We start from the raw sequence: 12500 nt of genomic DNA, 5'->3' as shown, positions 1-12500 counted from the left end.
TATTATCAATATAGTATAGATTTTTATGACATATTTGAATTAAAAAGAAATAATTTTTAGAAAAAATATTATTCATCCACTTATTTCAAAAAGATAAGATACAAAATAAAACTATTTTTATCTTTTGGAAATAAGTGGATGGTGTATATATTTTTCTATGTAAAGAAACGTAAAACAATTTGTAGTATTATTGGTGCCATATACGATTTATGATATCAATATGGGGTTTTATGAGCTATTTGAATTAAAAATAATTTTTTAGAAAAAATATTATTTATCCACTTATTTCAAAAAGATAAAAGTAGTTTTATTTTGTATTCTTTTTGAAATAAGTGGACGAATTTTTTCTAAAAAATATTTCTTTTTAATTCAAATATAAAAATCCATATTGATATCATAAAACGTATATAGCGCCAATAATACTATAAATTGTTTTACGTTTCGTTACATAGAACAAATATATAAACCATCCACTTATTTCAAAAAGATAAAAGTAGTTTTGTTTTTTATTTTAATCTTTTTGAAATAAGTGGATGAATAATATTTTTACTAAAACATTTCTCTTTAATTCAAATATCTCATAAAAATCCATATTGATACAAGAGTCCTGTGGCGCCAATTTAGAGCGTGGGATTATCACCGTGCGAACCAGGGTTCAAGTCCGCGTAGGACATTGCCTTTTTCGCATGATGCGATGGCCGTCGTTGCCAGCGGACGCGAGGATGATGATGACGGCGATAAATGTCGCTCTCCCCCCCCCTGCACCGCCGCAGCACCAGGATACATGTCCGCACAACCGGCAGCACCAGGCTACGTGTCCGCACCGCCGGCAGCACCAGGATATATATCCGCACCGCCGCAGCACCAGGATATATATATGCAGCATTGCCCGACAGCACCAGGTTAAATAATCCCCGCACAGGGCCCAGGACTTAATTTTTTTTTTTTTTTTTTTTTTTTTTTTTTTAATAAAATAATTTATTCATGAAACTAATAAGATTATAACAAGAATATATATATAATAAGAATATTTTTAAATTGATCAATCTATTGGTTTAATTTATCGTCATCGAAGAGGAAAGCAGGAAAATCTTCGATTACGTTTATTTGACAATCATAATTAAAAATATTCGAAAAATCATATGATTTTGTTTTGTAATTGTCAATTTAATCTTTGATTGAATTTGCTCGATAAGAAAATTAGTTATATTTCACAATTTTACATTATAAATGTTGATAAAAATTCAAGTTGTGAACTTTGACTTCGGAATCGAGCAAATTCAATGGAAGATAGTATCGACAATTTATCATTTGATCGAATATCTGATTGATAAGAAATAAACATAATCGTAGATTTTCCTTTCCTTCCCCTTTGATGACGCGATAAATTGAACCAATATATTGATCAATTTAAAAAAATTATTCTTATTATATATTCTTATTAGTTTGATAAATAATTATTTTATTCATAAAATAGATTGCAAAAATAAAATCTTGGGCTTTTTTGTACGTGGATATCATTCTAATGCTACGGGCAGTGTGGGCACATTTGAAAATCTATATTTATAATTGTGCAAAAAATTATATATATATATATGAAGATAAAATTATATATTTTTTGCACAATTATAAATATAGATTTTCAAATGTGCCCACACTGCCCGTAGCATTAGAATGATATCCACGTACAAAAAAGCCCAAGATTTTATTTTTGCAATCTATTTTATGAATAAAATAATTATTTATCAAACTAATAAGAATATATAATAAGAATAATTTTTTTAAATTGATCAATATATTGGTTCAATTTATCGCGTCATCAAAGGGGAAGGAAAAGAAAATCTACGATTATGTTTATTTCTTATCAATCAGATATTCAATCAAATGATAAATTGTCGATACTATCTTCCATTGAATTTGCTCGATTCCGAAGTCAAAGTTCACAACTTGAATTTTTATCAACATTTATAATGTAAAATTGTGAAATATAACTAATTTTCTTATCGATCGAGCAAATTCAATCAAAGATTAAATTGACAATTACAAAACAAAAGCATATGATTTTTCAAATATTTTTAATTATGATTGTCAAATAAACGTAATCGAAGATTTTCCTGCTTTCCTCTTCGATGACGATAAATTAAACCAATAGATTGATCAATTTAAAAATATTGTTATTATATATTCTTGTTATAATTTTATTAATTTCATGAATAAATTAGTTTATTCAAAAAAAAAAATGCAAAAATTTAAGTCCTGGGCGGGGATTATTAACCTGGTGCTGTCGGGCAATGCTGAATATATATAAATAATAATCCTTAAGGTTGCCAGTAATAATTAATAAAAAACCACTCCTCAATGTTTAAAGTCGACCAGACTGGCAATAATTTATTATAAATAATTATTTGAAATACAACGTTTCGGCTGTCATTGCAGCCCTTTTCAAGTACATCTATAAAAAGTTCCATCAAAATAATTATAATTTATTACACTACACTTATTTGCAACAATTAATTATACATTTAAAAACAAAAATGTGTTACATACCAAATTTAAAACAGTAAATCAACTTCTATGCAAACTACCGACAATGTTAACGCTTGTTTTGATGAACAATGCAAGACTGACAGAAGTAAGCACATATTAAATAGATGTTAACTGTTCGCAAGAATCTTAGTCACTAAGCGTTAAGAAAATAGAGACGAAACTAAATGTGTCTTTCGTAATTTAAATCGTCATAATAAAGTCAAATAAATAAAAATAAATAAATAGGTGGATATAAAAATAAAAATAAAATTAAAAGTAAAAATAATAAAACGACTTAAATAATTTTAAGAACACGATCATTGTTCGCGAACGCGCTGCGTGAGAGGAATCGAACGACACCAAAAAAAGGATGAGTCACTTTTAGTATAAAAGAAACTTTTAATATACGAATCTTTACGGAAATATAATGTACAATACTTAACAATTAAACGCACAAAAAAATTAACACAAAATCTAATCAGTTTCAGCGGACAATTCGAAATCACAAGAAAAGGCGGTGGTCGTCGATTTAATGTTCTGCGGTTTTTCTAAGCGGTTTACTCTTATGCGTACACGGCGGAAAGCGATAAGACCTCAAACCGGGTGTGAGCTCCTCTTTTATCATTTTCGGAGAGGAGCCCACCCTCGCGTGAAGCGCCAATAATTTTGCGTGATTTTAAAGTGGCGCATGCTCAATAGCATATAATTATTCGGCGGAACGGTTGCGACACCGTTACTTGTTTGTGTATTTGAGCGTTTTTTTATATGACAGCTGTCAATTTACGACTCTTTTTTATTCCATTACAAACAAATGTGACTTTATTATTGCCGATCGAAGATTCTAGAATTTAACAATAACTATTTTCGAGATCGAACCTTGTCTCGACTGAAAACGTATAATATATGAAAATCCTAATTACATTTTACTGCCGAAATAATTTAACTGGCGATAAGAATTATTTTGCATCTCAAACATCCCGCCCGCCTTGTCGCAACGTGACAAATGGTTGATGATGATTTCGGCGCGGATCACATTCCGATGGTGATTGATGGTGGGGCGGGCTCGCGTCGGCGCGGTGAAATTCACGTGATGATCGCGTGTTGCGAATCGATCAGCTGAGTCGACGAAAACACGTGGTGATCGCGTGATGTGAATCGATCAGCTGGAACGGCGAATACATGTGGCAGATGTGAACGGCGAGTGTGAGATGCAGTGAGCGGTGAAAATGAGACGAGTTTTAGTGCGGTGGTGAGCGAGACAAGTGATGTGTGACAATTGATATGGTGCATGATGTGATGATTGTGTAGTGAGTGATGCTATGTGTCAATGTGCGGTGTAGGCGCGTCGTTCACGCCCGGAAGAAACACGAGCTTGACGAGTGGGCGCACGAGCTCGGACGTGGCCGTTCGGATGGTCACGACGCGTGTAATTCCCGTCGTCTCCGGGGTGCAAACGCAATATGCGAGCGAGAGGCCATCGGCTCGGAGGGGTGATCTCGGAGCGCACGAGACAGAGATCGCCGACGTGGGGTGCAGGTGCATCCTTGAGCCACTTGGTGCGTGGGGCGAGTCCGTGCACGTATTCGGATGACCATCGCTGCCAGAAGTGATCCCTCATCCGCTGCAGATGACGCCAACGTGACAAGGTGGACACCGTCTGCTCTGTCAATGACGGTTCCGGCAAGGCGAGGAGCGGTGCCCCAACGAGGAAGTGACCGGGGGTCAGCGCCGAGACGTCCTCTGGATCATCTGAGAGTGCCTGTAACGGACGTGAATTCAGACAAGCTTCGATCTGGGCGAGGAGTGTGCTCAACTCCTCGAACGTGAGGGTGGTCTCGCCGATCACCCGACGGAGGTGAAACTTGGTCGACTTTACGGCGGCCTCCCACAAACCACCAAAGTGCGGGGCCGCTTGCGGGTTGAAGTGCCAGCGGATTCCTTGATCGGTGGCGGCAAGGATGACACTTTGACCTTCGGCTGTCGCTGCGTTAAAGAGACCTCGCAGCGTCCGATCTGCCCCGATGAAAGTCGTGCCACAGTCGCTGTAAATCTCAGCGCACAAACCCCGGCGGGAGATGAAGCGGCGTAGCGCGGCGATGAAGGCCTCCGAGGTGTAGTCCGAGACAACTTCTAAGTGAATGGCCTTCGACCAGAAGCAGACGAAGACGGCGATGTATCCCTTGTGCGCACGGTGTCCACGCCCCTTGCTGGTCCGGAGGAGGATTGGTCCCGCGTAGTCCAAACCGGTGCTGAGGAACGGTCGAGTTGGCGTTACTCGGTCCCGAGGAAGGTTACCCATCGGAGGCTGTGGTGTTGCGGCGCGCCATCGAGTGCAGGTCACGCATCGGTGTAGCTGCTGCTTGACGGTGGTCCTTCCTCGGGGCACCCAGAAACGCAGGCGGAGCAAGCCGAGAGTCAGTTGCACACCTCCGTGCAGTGTCCGTCGGTGGCAGGAATCAATCACCAGCCGAGTCAACCATGATGCCGCCGGGATGATCATTGGATGTCTTTCGTCGAGTGGTAGCTGAGCATGCTTGAGACGTCCTCCGACGCGCAGCACGCCTTGATCATCGAGGACCGGACTCAACCTCGCTAGGTGGCTTCGCGGTGGACTAGTGCGTCCAGCAGAGGCCGCAGCTACGTCCGTAGGAAAGTGGAGCGCCTGCACCACTCGCAGCCATCGAAATAAGGCGACGTCCAGCTCGTCCGGATGCAAAGTGCGGCCAAGTATGACGTCGCGTCTCGCCGGATTGAGCCATCGCCGACACCATGCAGTAACTCGCAGCAGCCCTTGTAGCGTCGGGAACCGGAGGAGGAGGTCAGGTTCGGCCGTGATCGGTGCCTTGACCACCAAACTGGTGGCTCACTGCTCCGGGAGGTTCTCCTCTGCGGCTTCGATGACGGAACAAGGCCATGCAGTCTCGTCTCCTGACAGCCAGGTAGGTCCTGTCCACCACAGTTTATGCTTAATGAGTTCGTCAGGAGTAACACCGCGTGATGCACAATCTGCAGGATTCTCTCGTCCAGCGATGTGTCTCCATTGAGCGTCTGGCAGCAGGGTCTGGATCTGAGACACTCGATTGGCGACAAAGGTTTTCCAGCGGGTGCTGTGTCCTTAATCCAGTGGAGCGTGACCTTTGAATCTGACCACAGATGCACTGGCGTCGTTGTCAAACCGAGAGTAGAGCGCACGTGGAGCATGAGCGTGGTAAGTAGAGCTGCTGCACAGAGTTCCAAGCGAGGTAACGACACCTGCTTGACAGGTGCGACCTTGGATTTTGCCATCAACAGGTTGATTGATGTTTTCTCTGTTGCAGCGTTGCGGATGTACACCACGGCGGCGTACCCTCGCTCTGATGCGTCGGCAAACCCATGGAGCTGCAGTTGTGAATGGTCGGTCCCAGTGTTGAGCCAGCGAGTTATGCGGATGTCATCTAGAAGAGGAAGCTGATTCAACAACTGCCTCCAGCGGTGTGCGTCCTGATCAGGCAGCGGGGAGTCCCAGTCCAGCCGTTGAAGCCACGTCGTCTGAATCAGAATTTTGGCTCTGATGACGACAGGTGCGAGCCACCCCATCGGGTCAAAGAGTCGAGCCGTCTCGGCCAAAACTCGTCGCTTCGTGAAGTCGGTGATTGCACGCGGACGTATGGTGAAGGAGAACCAGTCACCTTGCGGATGCCATCGGAGGCCCAAGGTAGCGTGACTCTCTCCCTCCCATGAGTGCGGTTTGCGTTGATGCCGATGTTCCGGTGGAACTCCGGTGAGCACCTGCTGATCGTTGGCAGCCCACTTCCTCAAGGGAAATCCGCCCGCCATGCAAAGACTCCGTAGTTCCTGCTGAAGGTCGATAGCGTCCTCCAAGCTATCAGCGCCGGTGACCACGTCGTCGACGTAGCAGTCGTGTCGCAGTGCCTTGACTCCGCGTGGATATCGTGCCTCTTCGTCTGCTGCGAGTTGATGAAGAGTCCTGATGGCGAGAAAGGGTGCACACGCTAGCCCGTAGGTCACGGTCCTCAGCTCGTACTCGTGGACGTCATCAGAGCTGGTGTGGCGCCACAAGATGGTTTGCAGGCGACGATCCTCCGGATGTACAAGAATTTGTCGGTACATCTTCTCGATATCCGTGACGAGAACGTACCGATGCCAACGCCAACGAAGTAGGACATCAGCGAGTGTTGGCAAGAGATTGGCTCCAGTGAGGAGGTGTGCGTTCAGCGACTCTCCGGACCGTGTGCGCTGGGAGCCGTTGAACACAACCCTGAGCTTCGTGGTCGTGCTTGACTCCTTGAGGACCCCGTGATGCGGTAAGTAGCACCTAGGGCTGCAGGTTGTTGAAGTTGTGCTGACCTCCATATGTTGCAGGTTCTCGTATTCCTCCATGAAATCTCGATAGAGGTCACCGAAACGAGGATCTCGTGCTCCCTTCCGCTCCATGGCTTCCAGGAGGCGCTCTGCGGGTCGACGAGTCTCGCTGAGCGATGTCGGCGGCGGTGAAGTACATGGCAGCCTCACCATGTACCTGCCACTGGACGTGCGAGTGACCGTGCGCACGTAGAAGTCTTCGCACCTGGCTTCGTCGGCGGTGAGCGGTGTCCCAGCTACTGGCTCGCGTTCCTGCTCCCAGAAGCGTCGAACCATGTTAGCGAGGTCGTGGTCTGTGGTGCACTGGAACGTGCGGCGATGGCCTTCGGGTGCTGCGGCGTCGTAGCCTCCGGACAAGATCCATCCTAAGCTCGTCTGCTGGGCGATCGGCATCCGTGATCCGCCCTTGCGAAGGCCTTCCTCGAGGATCAGCGAGTAGACTTCTGCTCCCAGAAGTAACTCCGCAGGATCGTCATCCAGGAAGCGCGGGTCGGCCAATCGAAGTCCGTGGATGTGAGGCCAGCTACGATCTTCACGTTGAGCGGTGCCTTGTTGCAATGAGATGCGCGGCAGCACAAAGGCCACCACGCGAAGCTCGGCATTGGTCACGTCAGATGTGATGTCTATCGTGACCTTGCCACGCGCTGATCCAGAGCGAGTCCCTCCGATGCCGAAGATGGACAGATCCGTTGAAGCTCGAGGCAGCCGAAGACGCTGAGCCAGAGCCTCAGAGATGATGGACACCTCGGAGCACTGATCTATCAAGACTCTAACCTCGTGTGGTGATCCGTATCGATCAGCGACCTTGACGCGAGCGGTTGCGAGAAGGACGGCCTTGTGCGTCTTAGCTTGCCGTGCAGTGACCAGTGTGGTGGCAAGTGAAGTGGCCTCAGCGGATGGTGTTGATGTGGATGCCCCGTGCAGCATGGTGTGGTGTCGTGCGTTGCAGGTGAGGCAATTCTTTTTTGACTGACACCGTGCTAAGAAATGATTGCCTAGGCAGTTGAAGCACAGTCGGTTGGTCTCCACGAACGTTTTCCGCTCAACCGCAGTCTTGGCCTTGAAGCTTTTGCACGTCATCAAGGTATGGTTTTCACGGCACAGTGCACAGTGAGGTGAATCCGCGCCTTGGTGCTTCGTGACGTGCGCTTTGGCGAATCGTGATGTTTCTCCAAGTCCCTTTGTGACACTCCTCGGTCGTGCGGCGTTGAGCGTCAATACTCGTCGACTAATAAAGTCGAGAAGTGCCTCGTTCTGTGGTGGTTCGGTGGAGTCCGAAGTGGTTGACTCCCATTCGAGACGAGTGCGTGCGTCGAACAGTTCGACGACCAGGTGGTTGAACAGGTCCATCCCATGCGAGTTGATAGGACGTCCGATGCTCTCCTGTGCGTTGACTGCGGCGGTGACAGCGTTGTGGATGCGGCTCAGCTCCTCGGCGGTATCTCCCTTCATCTTTGGCACGGCGGTAAACGTGGCAAAGTTGGAGCGGATTAATTCTCTTTTGTTATTGTAGTGCTTGTCCAAGATTGCCCAAGCGCGATCGTAATTGTCACTCGTGACAGGTAGTGACTTTATCAACCTTTCAGCCGGACCTGTCAGACACGAGCGGAGGTGGTGGAGCCGCTCAATGTTCGAGATCGAATTGCTGCTCACCATGGACAGAAAAAGATCGCGAAAGGATGGCCAATCGGCGTAGGCGCCAGAGAACGGCGGCAACTTGATGCGCGGCAGCGAAGACTTCGATGCGACGTCGACGGATGGAGATACGTTCGGCTTCCGGAAATGTTCGGCATAACTATCCAAGGTACTGCGTTGTGCAACGTACAGATTTTCCGTATCTCCATGCAACTCCGACTTGCAGTATTCGCTCTCACAATATTTTTCTTTCAGATCTGCGCGAATGAGATCATGCTGTGCCTCGAATTTCGTCCACAGCTGATCTAAGATTCTGGTGCGTGTAGATACGGCACTGGCGGTGATGTTGGTCGTGCCCAGCTTCTTCAGGTATTCCACGGAGCGCGAAATACGGACCTGGATCTCACGTTGGCAATCGATCAACGTGTTCACATCCATGGTGAACCACGAGCACTCACGAACTACACGAAGACACGTTCACAAACTTGCGGGTGCCGGCGAGAAGCTCCGGCTCGAAGGACCAGAAATATGTTCGCGAACGCGCTGCGTGAGAGGAATCGAACGACACCAAAAAAAAAGGATGAGTCACTTTTAGTATAAAAGAAACTTTTAATATACGAATCTTTACGGAAATATAATGTACAATACTTAACAATTAAACGCACAAAAAAATTAACACAAAATCTAATCAGTTTCAGCGGACAATTCGAAATCACAAGAAAAGGCGGTGGTCGTCGATTTAATGTTCTGCGGTTTTTCTAAGCGGTTTACTCTTATGCGTACACGGCGGAAAGCGATAAGACCTCAAACCGGGTGTGAGCTCCTCTTTTATCATTTTCGGAGAGGAGCCCACCTTCGCGTGAAGCGCCAATAATTTTGCGTGATTTTAAAGTGGCGCATGCTCAATAGCATATAATTATTCGGCGGAACGGTTGCGACACCGTTACTTGTTTGTGTATTTGAGCGTTTTTTTATATGACAGCTGTCAATTTACGACTCCTTTTTATTCCATTACAAACAAATGTGACTTTATTATTGCCGATCGAAGATTCTAGAATTTAACAATAACTATTTTCGAGATCGAACCTTGTCTCGACTGAAAACGTATAATATATGAAAATCCTAATTACATTTTACTGCCGAAATAATTTAACTGGCGATAAGAATTATTTTGCATCTCAAACAATCATAAATCCCACTGAAATTCTCCGTATCTTTCTGTAAATTAATACTTTTTCCTTGTTTTTTTATGTAAAACATTTCTGCAATTTCTCTTTTTCTTGTCTGTTTTTCCTCATGCAGAATCACCGGAGAATCCCAACGGAACTCATGATCGTTGCAAGTCCGATGTAAACTAACGACAGAATGCAATGTCTTGTCTTTTTTTATGTTATTTCTATGTTCTTTAATGCGCGTTTCTAAATGTCTCTTTGTCTGTCCTATATAAGCCGAATCGCAATTCGCACATTCAATTTTATAAACAACATCAGTTCTTTTTAAGTTTTCGATCCCATCTTTACCTCTTTTTATCAACGTGTCCAATTTCTTTGGGACAGTATATAAAGCATCAATTCCACTTTTATTGATGCAACGCGTAATATTCTCGCTAAGATCTTTAATGTAAGGTAACACAATATATATATGTGTGTGTATGTGTATGAACAGGCCTATCTATAATAATTATAATTGATTACAAAGTAAATAATTCTTTGTAATGATTTATATAAAAGTATTTTAGAAATTGAATACATAATAATGCTATTATTATCAAAACACAGAGCAGTAGAGTTAGATAAGAATAAATCATATAAATCATTTATTTGTTACAAAAAATTATCTACTAAAACTTTGTAATCATTATATTTATAAAAGATTTTTATATATTATTAGATTATAAATTTAATTACTTTTGTAATGTACAATATTTTAAAAAAAATATTATATACGTGTACATATATAAAATAATGCAATGTAGAAAAGAGAGAAGAGACAGATAGATCGATAGATAGATAGGTTGATCGATAGATGATAGATAGTTCGTGTGCGCGACGGAAAGCAGGATAGGAAGGTCGGAAGCGAAAGGACAGCGAAACACTGCACTCGACAAACGCGTAACGTGAACAAAAAATATATTTACTCTAAGAACAACACAAATTACAATTGTTTAACCGCACAGAATTTACCAAAAGATAGCCGAGTCGAACGTATTAGAAATAAATGCAATAAACGAGAGAAAAGCCGGGTCGACAATAAATTACTGAATGTCCGCAAGCAACGATAATTAAACGTGAGAAGCGAAAAGGACAAGCGATCTTTTTCGTAAAGTATAAGCACACTCTTGGCGCGACAAGCAATCGGAAAAGAGCGGCGCGATCACGAGAGAGGAGGTTTTTATAGGCCCGTGTTTCTAGAATAGTCGAGAATAAGTCTCTTTATTCTAACGTTCGGCTGAGGTCGAAAGAGCGTTGCGTGTAATTATTTACTTTTAGAAAAATAGTCGTTTTGTTATTATCGGGACTAAATTGTATCTCCTCTAGCGCGACCGCGGTGTTTACCATTATCGGTGATTTGACGTAAGCGCTTCCTTTTTGCAGGCGCGGGGTATACGTATACCTGTGCGGCCGAGCGCTATTTGAATTAATATTAATATAAGGTGACGCATGAGGCATGTTGCATGTGAACGACATGATTGCATGAGTTTTAACGCAATAATGTTTTAAGCTTTTTTTTTTTTTTTCTTGCGTTAGACGTTCGATTTTCGAACATTCCGCCCGCCTTGCAGTATACCTGCAATCCACTGAGTAGTGCGATAGAGGGGGCGCGCGCTTGTTCACGCGCTCGCGGGTTCCGGACACGAGGAGTTCACGTGCTCCGGCTTAGGTCGCGAAAGGAAAATGCTGAATCGGTCAGCTGTTTATTTCGTGCGTAGCAGTATAGACGCGTGTCGGCTCTTGTGTCGCGAAGACCGAGCAATTTAGATAAATGAGTCTATTGTAATTTAGGATGAGGCGACTATTTTGGTGGTGAGAATGGTGTCGTAATGAACAGAAGGTAGTGATGTGATAGTATGTTGGTGAAGTGAAAGTGAGCGTGCTATTGATGAGAGAAGAGCGATAAAGATCTGTGGAAAAGAAGAACAGAATTATATAAGCCGCTTTACGCCGGATTATCGTAAAGTTTCGTGGTCGCCGCCCAGGAACACAAGTTTACTGACGGGGCGCGTTAAACTCGTACTCGCGGTACGTATATCGACGACGCGCACGTGGCCGTCGGATCCGGGATGCAGCCGAGTGATGCGCGCGAGCGGCCACCGCGTTGGTGGGGTGGTTTCGCTGCGGAGTAGACACAGACGCCCGACGTGAGCCTCCTGGTTGACTTGGGACCATTTTGGCCGATGGGCCAGCGTATGTAAGTATTCGCTGGACCACCGAGACCAGAAATGGTCCCTCATCTGTTGCAGGAGCTGCCAGCGTGATAGTCGGGTCGACGGCTCTCGTTCGAGCGACGGCTCCGGTACTGCGGAGAGAGCGGAACCGATCAAGAAGTGCCCCGGTGTGAGAGCTGCGACGTCCTCAGGATTATCGGACAAGGACTGCAGCGGTCGTGAATTGAGGCAAGCCTCTATCTGCGAGAGGAGCGTAGCCAGCTCCTCGTAGGTGAGGGTCGCATCACCGATGACTCGTCGCAGATGGTGCTTTATCGATTTAACCGCGGCTTCCCACAAGCCGCCGAAGTTCGGTGCCGCCGGTGGGTTGAAATGCCACTGGATCTTCTCCTGTGCGGCGAATGAGGCGATGCGGCGTCCGTCGGCACTGGCGGCGGAGAAGAGAGAGTTTAGCTGCCTGTCAGCACCCACGAAGTTGGTACCGCAGTCGCTGTATAAGCTGATGCAGACCCCTCGCCTTGAGATGAGCCGGCGCAAGGCTGCGATAAAGGCGTCGGCGGAGTAGTCCGAGGCTACGTCGAGGTGAACGGCT

The 12500-nt window shown here is 45.2% G+C and overlaps 3 protein-coding genes across 3 annotated transcripts; all 3 read right to left on the bottom strand.

Moving 5' to 3' along the window:
• Positions 1–3850: 3850 nt before the first annotated feature.
• On the bottom strand, positions 3851–5026 carry LOC146723105 (uncharacterized). Its single transcript, XM_085483159.1, has one exon. The coding sequence runs from the start codon at positions 5024–5026 to the stop codon at positions 3851–3853; it is 1176 nt and encodes a 391-aa protein (XP_085339285.1).
• Positions 5027–5641: 615 nt separating this feature from the next.
• LOC146723104 (uncharacterized) lies at positions 5642–8961 on the bottom strand. Its single transcript, XM_085483158.1, has 2 exons — positions 5897–8961; positions 5642–5834 (listed from the first exon to the last, which is right to left on the bottom strand). The coding sequence occupies exons 1-2, from the start codon at positions 8959–8961 to the stop codon at positions 5642–5644; spliced, it is 3258 nt and encodes a 1085-aa protein (XP_085339284.1).
• A 2728-nt stretch (positions 8962–11689) lies between these two features.
• Positions 11690–12447, bottom strand: LOC114933982 (uncharacterized; the record flags this gene model as incomplete). The annotated part of the gene is made up of 1 exon (XM_029306567.2): positions 11690–12447. A coding segment is annotated over one exon (758 nt), but the record flags the coding sequence as incomplete, so codon positions are not given.
• Positions 12448–12500: the final 53 nt, after the last annotated feature.

The sequence above is a fragment of the Nylanderia fulva genome, unplaced genomic scaffold (genome assembly GCF_048542155.1).
Source record: "Nylanderia fulva isolate GAGA-0341 unplaced genomic scaffold, ASM4854215v1 Scaffold230, whole genome shotgun sequence".
Lineage (NCBI taxonomy): Eukaryota > Metazoa > Arthropoda > Insecta > Hymenoptera > Formicidae > Nylanderia > Nylanderia fulva.
The sequence above is the reverse complement of the archived record's forward strand: the minus strand, read 5'-3'. Positions and strand labels throughout refer to the sequence as shown.

Coding starts and splice junctions, on each gene's coding strand:
- LOC146723105 (XM_085483159.1), bottom strand. CDS start 5,026: ATGATCATCCCGGCGGCATCATGGTTGACTCGGCTGGTGATTGATTCC.
- LOC146723104 (XM_085483158.1), bottom strand. CDS start 8,961: ATGGATGTGAACACGTTGATCGATTGCCAACGTGAGATCCAGGTCCGT. Junction 5,835..5,896: donor TCACAACTGCAGCTCCATGG/GTTTGCCGACGC, acceptor ACGCTGCAACAG/AGAAAACATCAATCAACCTG.